The following is a 7,187-nucleotide window of genomic DNA, read 5'->3' as shown; positions in this document are numbered from 1 at the left end:
GAATGGTGTGCGTCTCCATGTGGATGCTGGGAATTGAATAGCAGTCCTTTGCAAGAGCACTGAGTGCTCTTAAACAGTGAGCCATCTCTCTAGGCCTGGGCAGTGCTAATTTTCTTTCAGTTTGTCCCATAGCTGAGATAGAAGGATAGCCTACAAGTAGAAGTCGAGTGACTAAATCCCAGTTTGAGGTGCCTTTTTTGAGACCTAGGGTTTCCCCTCTCATTCCCAGAGTTCTGTCGTTACCAGTTTTACGCCAGGCTCCACAGGAAGTAAAGATCCTGAACTGGGAGGTCTCCTTCAACGATGGCTGGCTCCTCGGTCCCAGGCTGGGGTGTGCTCAGTCTGTCATGAACTGAATGAAAGCAGAAGCCATGACCCTCCACTGATGCCTGACTCACTGGCGCCTCCTGCAGTCCTTCGGAGAGCCCGTTTCTCCTGACAGAACCGAGGGTGGCCACGTGAGCCTGGGGAGCGAGCGGGTGCCACCTTACTGGGAGAAGGGGGGTGGCCTACGTGGTGGCATGGCGTCCGGAGGTGGCTCCCTGGGCCTCATAGCCTGCCTCTTGCTGCTTCAGCCAAAGCCCTGTGAGGCCAGGGCAGCTGCCTCTGTACACTCTACTACCAGTTTCTCCTCGGGGCTCACTGAAGCTCCTAGAGAAAACCCACCGCTACCCACTAAGGTGCGCACGACCAAGAGGCCTACCACCCGCTCTCTTTTCGCGATGTTTTCCTTAGGTAATTTGTTAAGGGTTGTCTGCGGCAAGATGAAGACTGTGTCAAGGCCCAGAGTTGGAGTTAATGACACCCTGAATCTGAGAGACACGGGTGTAGCTCAGGCCGCTGTTGCGCTGTTGCGTAGAGTCTGGTTGCCTTGCCTGTGGCTTCTGGGGGATTTGACTGCCATGGGGTGTGTATGACACGGTGGCCTTGAGGGTATGAAGTATCCGTGGTGTGGTGTTCAACAAGACATAGCTTCCTTCTTGGCTATCGTTGGGGCATGTGGTGCGTTAGCATGTAGAGAGGACTTAACTCTTATGAGTTCTTTTCGTCCTCACTCAGTGTGTGGCCAGCCCTTTATGAAGATCATGGGAGGGGTGGACGCTGAAGAGGGAAAGTGGCCCTGGCAGGTGAGCGTTCGGGTCAGACACATGCACGTCTGCGGAGGTTCCCTCATCAATTCCCAATGGGTGCTTACTGCAGCCCATTGTATTTACAGGTGAGGAGAGATGGGGAGGATTCTGGAGGGAAACCATGCTGTCTAATCTACCTGCCTGACAAAAAAACATTACAAAACAAAAGAAGAGGAGTGATCATGCTATGACCATCTTTTTACTAGAAATACTTGGGGTGTGACACAGGCAAAATAATTGAGAGATTACTAGAGTTTCAGTGACAGAGACAGGATGGTAGAGAGTAGCAAAAGAGATTGGAAAGAGTGGAAAGGGTATGAGAGAGCTTGGTAGGATCATGGCTAACGAGGCAACGCATTTTTTCCACAGCCGAATCGAATACAACGTCAAGATGGGCGATCGGAGCGTCTACCGGCAAAACACAAGTCTGGTGATTCCCATACAGAACATCTTTGTCCACCCAAAGTTCTCAACAGCAATCGTGGTTAAAAATGATATTGCCCTTCTCAAGCTCCGACACCCCGTGAATTTCACCGCTAACATCTATCCTGTCTGCATCCCTTCAGAGACTTTTCATGTTAAAGCTGGAACCAAATGCTGGGTCACAGGATGGGGCAAACCAGATCCAGGTGGTAAGACTTGGCGCTCAGAAGGAAGTTCGGCTTTATTCCTAGGGTAGAAACAAAAGATCTCGAGAGGCACAAAAAGGAAGGCAGACTCCTTGGCAGGGGGGTGAGGGGCAGGCAGTTTGGCACGAGTCAAGGTAATGGTCAGATTAGGTGATCCCTGATCTTGTATTGAAGTCTTTTGTCACAGCACATATGATGACAGCCCACAAAAGGTATCTCTCTCTCCTGGGAGCTGGAATTATGTCCAATCTCCTTTTGCAGATTTGTGGGGCAATGTGCTGAGTGGTTATAGGAATTGCTACATTCCCTGTGGACAAAGGCCAGATGCGATGCAATTCTCCTGGGTGGATATTTAGATCTGATTTATTTTGTTTGGTGTGTTATGAGTGTTTTGCTTTCACGTATGTCTGTGTACCAAATGCCTGACTGATACCTGCAGAGAAGAGGGTGTCAGGGGCCCTGGGGCTGGAGTTATGAGTTATGAGTCTCCACAAGCTGAGGGAGGAACCTGGGTCCTCTGAAAGAATAAGTGCTCTTAACTGCTGAGCCATCTGCCCAGTACTTTGAGTGGATTTTTCCTCACTGCTCGATGAGCTGCTGGCCAGCTTCTCAATGGAAGTCCCTGTCTTGGTATTTATGGAGTTCCTTGTTCCTAGAGGAACTGGGTGAGCCACAGATCTCTCTGTTGGTATGCTTCTTATCCGTGAGAAGAAGTCACACGTGATACCTTTTAGAGTTCTCTCTCGAGAGCCTGTGATCATGTTCTAGAAAGTGAAGAAAATTGGCTGGGTGTGGTGTTCCATGCAGAAGTATAGACAGTTTGAGACTCGTCATGGCTATGTAAAGACCTTATCTCACTGACAAACAAAAAATAAAAGACTCACAGTATATCTCCTCTCTATTATTTGCCCAGGCTATCTCCTCTCTACCACACTGACATCAGTAATGAGTTTGGTGGGCTGTCATTTCTTGATCCTCTAAGGCCTTGCCTCCCCTTCAGAAACATCACCCTTCCTTTGTCTTAGTTTTTTCCCATTTAAGTATGAGAATTGGACCCAGGGCCTTAAGCAAGCTAGTGAAGGGCTCTAGCACAAAGTTATATTCACAGCCCTTTCTACTTTTTGTTTTGAGACAGAGTCTTGCTAAGTTGCCCAAGACAGCCTTGGACTCACACTGTAGCCCAGGCAGGCCTTGCACTTGAGGTTCTCCTGCCTTGGCCTCCCATGGACCTACAGACTTAGGCCATTAGGCCTGGCTCAGTTCTACCTGTTACTCAATTTTTTCCTATCACAGCTTTTAGTCTCAGTTTCGTCTGTGTCAAATGGGGGCAATATTAATTTCCCTGCCTTTGTCCAGAGGAATTCTTGGCTGTTTGAGTGCTTGTTCTCCACTGAGCAGATTCATACACTGCTGATCTTTTTTATTAGCACCAGAAGTTCCAACAGAAATTCTCCAGGAGGTGGAGCAAAATGTCATCCTTTACGAGGAATGTAATGAGATGCTGAAGAAAGCTACATCGCGTTCTACTGATATAGTTAAGAGAGGCATGATCTGTGCCTATAAAGAACAGGGAAAGGATGCTTGCCAGGTAAGTTCATGGGCTCCTTCCTTAGCCTCAGATGTCAAGGCCTGAGGTATTTGCTAACTCTTTCACTCAAGAAAATTCATTGGGAGAGCCCTGACACCCCATGGCTCCAGGAGTTGGCCTCACCCGATCTTTCTGTGTAGCACAGGGTAGCCTTGAACTTGAGATCGGCCTGCATCAACCTCCCAAGCATTGAGATTACAGGGCGACATCACCGTGTCCAGCTGGTTTGGTCTTCTCTAAAGGACCTGTGTAGGTGGATGTGTGGGGTTTATGTGTTCATGTGTTGAAGTTGGGGTGGGTAATATAATAAAGTTTTGCATCGTGTTCCCCTATGTGGCAGTTCCCACGACAAAGGGAACATGAGCCCGTGTTGACTCAGTTAGCCTATATCACAACCTGGCAACATAACATCATAGCTATCACACTGCTGTGGAAGTCCAAAGACATGAACAGAAGGCCCTCTTGTGATATTATTTTTAGAGATAGGGGTCAATATGCTTAGGGGATCAGAGGTCTGAGCGCACTTCTTATGCTGTCCAAGTGTGAGGTACATACGTGTAACCCCAGCACTCAAGAGTTTGAGGTAGGAAGATCAAGAGTTCAAGGCCAGACTAGCCTACATAGTGAATTTGAGGTGAGTCTTGGTTATGTAGTGAGACCTTGTCTCCATTTCAGGAATGGGAGGTGACAAGCAGTGGACAAGAAGCCCTGGGTTTGTACCCCTGCACTGGGTAGAGGACACTGATGTTTCAAATACCTGGAGCAATAGAGTAGGGCTGAATGTGGCCGTTTCCAGAGTGGCCCAGGCAGACATGGGAAGCTCGGCTGGGTGAACATGGTCAGCTTTTCCTTTTAGATCAGTGGCTCCCATGGATGTGTAATTCCCGAACTAATATCTTCAGAGCGTGTAGAAGATGCCATTGAGTTCTGACCAGGGTCTAGTGACCAAGCAGTGAGGAAAGTGAGTCTGAGGTAAAACTATCAGTTCATGTGAAGTTAGGGGTGGTAAGAGATACTGAGGAAGTCTATGGTTTGTTTGTTCATTTAATGTGTATGTGTACGCCGTCGCTGAATTCAGACACATCAGAAGAAGGCATCAGATCCTATTATAAATGGTTGTGAGCCACCATGTAGTTGCTGGGAATTGAACTCAGAACCTCTGGAAGAAGAGTCAGTGCTCTTAACTGCTGAGCCATCTCTCCAGCACCCCCTGGAAGCCTATGTCTTTTTCACTGAAGTGATTGTTAGGGTCTCTGAAGCAGATTTGGGAGAAGAATATTCGTAAATGGGCTCCATAATCCACAAGGATCCTGCTGTATAGGTTAGGGGAGAAACTGCATTACATGTAAGGAGCTGCTACATAGAAATGATGTTTAATGGGATTTTTTTTTTAAAAAAGATTTGTTTTCATTTTATGTGAGTGATTTGCTTTCATGTATTTGTGTGCACCGTGTTCATACAGTCCCTGCAGAAGCCAGAAGAAAGTGTAGGGTCCCCTAGAACTGGAGCAACAGGGAAGGGTGGGTCACCATGTGGCTGTTCTCAACTAATCCAGCATCCTCTACAAACGGAGCAAGTGCTCTTAACCACAGAGTCATGTCTCCAGCTCCTCGGAAGTGGAATTCAGAATTTAATACCACTGTGGCTCGAGAAATGATGAAGATAACCTCAGAACATATTAATGCTTCCCCGTTAACTCTTCAGTGGCCATAGGTATACACCCAGTTTCAGCATTTGTGTATTAATAGAAACTTGGGCATGGCAAGGATGCTTCTCCCGCCCCTCTTTCCAAGACAGTGTCTTAGTATGTAGTCCAGTAGGCTTGAACTCCTTGAAATCATTCTGCCTCACCCTCACTAGGGCTGATACTTACTATAGGTGTATGGTACTGCACTTGGCTCTGGCTGCACCTTTGGGGTGCCCAAAGAAACCATGTGTGAGCCTGTCTCCTAGGTGTCTTCCCGTGTAATTAGCCAAACCCAGTGGGGATCAATTCCATTCTCTCCATGTGTTTCTCTTTCTTCAGGGAGATTCTGGAGGCCCATTATCCTGTGAATTGGACAACAGATGGGTGCAGGTAGGAGTTGTGAGCTGGGGCATCAGTTGTGGTCGCCGAGGATATCCTGGAGTTTATACAGACGTTGCCTTCTACAGCAAGTGGCTAATTGCCGTGGTGAACCAGGCTGCTTGTTTGCATCCAGTGGTCTTCCCCATCTTACTGCTGTGTTTGCTAACCTTGTGACATCCTGAGGACATGGTGACGGCTCATCTCATTCCCGTCTGCTTTCAGAGCCCCTCTCGTTTGACCTTCCCAATGCCCTTTCTTCAAATCCCATTTGGGATCCCTTGCCCCAGAAGAGAGCCACAGTGAAATATGTGGGGGATCTGAGAGACTTTAAAGTGTTCTGCCGGGTCACCATCTTTGGCCACACTACTCCTGAGTTGTGCTCTGCCTGGCAGTGACAAAGGTTAGTCAGTTTCAGAGGGCAAACTGCCTTGCCAGGTAAAGGACAGTGACCTTGGCAAGGATGTCATCAGGGGAGGAGCAAGTGCTGGATGTGGCTGTGGTTTCAGGGCTCTTACCTCAGACTCTGTCATGTTAGAGCTAGCTCTGTGATGAGAGAGAGAGAGAGAGAGAGAGAGAGAGAGAGAGAGAGAGAGAGAGGAGAGACCTTGTGTCCTAACTATAATTGTTTTCTCTATACACTACATCTATGACTTTTTGAGGTTACATTTCTTATAGAATGTAATTTGCAACCATGTTCAAAGATAAAGCGAAAATTGGAAAATAATTAAGAAACTAACTATATGGGCAGATTTCCTTATTTCTCTTAAAGAATTTTCTCTTATAAATAAAATTTAAGGGGTCTATGAAGTGCCCTACTCTGTTCAGGCCTAATGGCAGAAGGACAGGGGGGGACACTGAACTCAAAGGTCCCATGCTCTGGCCCTGAACAAGCGTGGTGTGCTTGTTAACTTTTTTTTTTTTCCGGACAGGGTTTCTCTGTGTGGCTCTAGGTGTCCTGGAACTCACTCTGTAGGCCAGGCTGGCCTCGAACTCACAGAGATCCACCTCTGAGTGCTGGGATCCAAGAAGTGCACCATCATCACCTGGCTGCACATGTGGCTTTGAACACTCTCATCGTGGCATCTCTAAGAAAAACAAACGTCTCTGCACTCTTGGTTTCAGCTCTGTTGAGGACATTTTTCCCTCAGCCAGCAGGAAACACAAACTAGGTCCCAGAGGACTATTTTATTATTATTATTATTTCTCCTCCCCCTTCTTTTCATGTCACTGTAAATATGTAAATATTTTTCATCCTCCCTTGCTAGCAATCAATTGTATATTCTTGTTTTAAAGGTTTTTTGGTTATTTATAATCCAGATAATTTTTATTGCTGATTTTTAAAGTTATCCTTCATATATTCTTCTAAGGGTATTAAATCTAAGACTTGGTTTGCTTTTAACTGGAGGTTGTGAAGAATTTTCTGTAATTTTTCCCCTAGAAAAAGCGTTTCTAGTTTTAGCATTGACACTTAATGTCTAGCATTGACACTTAATGTCTGTGATCAACAAGTTAAATTTTGTTCATGGCACATGGTAGAGATCAGAATTTGTATTTCAGTGCCTTTAATGTTCATTAAATTGTTACAATCTGATTTGTTGACATGCATTTGTTTCAACATCAGTTTGAACCGCTAATTGACAATATATTTCTGCACCTATTCCTTGACTCTGTATCTATAGGCATAACTTTTTTCAGCCTATTTTTAATAACGGTTCAATCTCTCCTCTAGCCCACCACCCAGCAGAGACAGAGGAAGAGAAAAGTTCTTAGGA

The 7,187-nt window shown here is 46.3% G+C and overlaps 1 protein-coding gene across 1 annotated transcript; it reads left to right on the top strand.

Moving 5' to 3' along the window:
- Window positions 1–514: 514 nt before the first annotated feature.
- LOC114638566 (serine protease 42) lies at window positions 515–6,127 on the top strand. Its single transcript, XM_028787122.1, has 5 exons — window positions 515–735; window positions 1,060–1,216; window positions 1,500–1,762; window positions 3,187–3,347; window positions 5,374–6,127. Exons 1-5 carry the CDS (start codon window positions 522–524, stop codon window positions 5,587–5,589), a joined length of 1,011 nt encoding a protein of 336 aa, XP_028642955.1. The 5' UTR covers window positions 515–521; the 3' UTR covers window positions 5,590–6,127.
- Window positions 6,128–7,187: the final 1,060 nt, after the last annotated feature.

The sequence above is a fragment of the Grammomys surdaster genome, unplaced genomic scaffold, assembly GCF_004785775.1.
Source record: "Grammomys surdaster isolate TR1022 unplaced genomic scaffold, NIH_TR_1.0 125606, whole genome shotgun sequence".
NCBI lineage: Eukaryota > Metazoa > Chordata > Mammalia > Rodentia > Muridae > Grammomys > Grammomys surdaster.
Note: the sequence above shows the minus strand (reverse complement) of the source record. Positions and strands in the feature narration are given on the sequence as shown.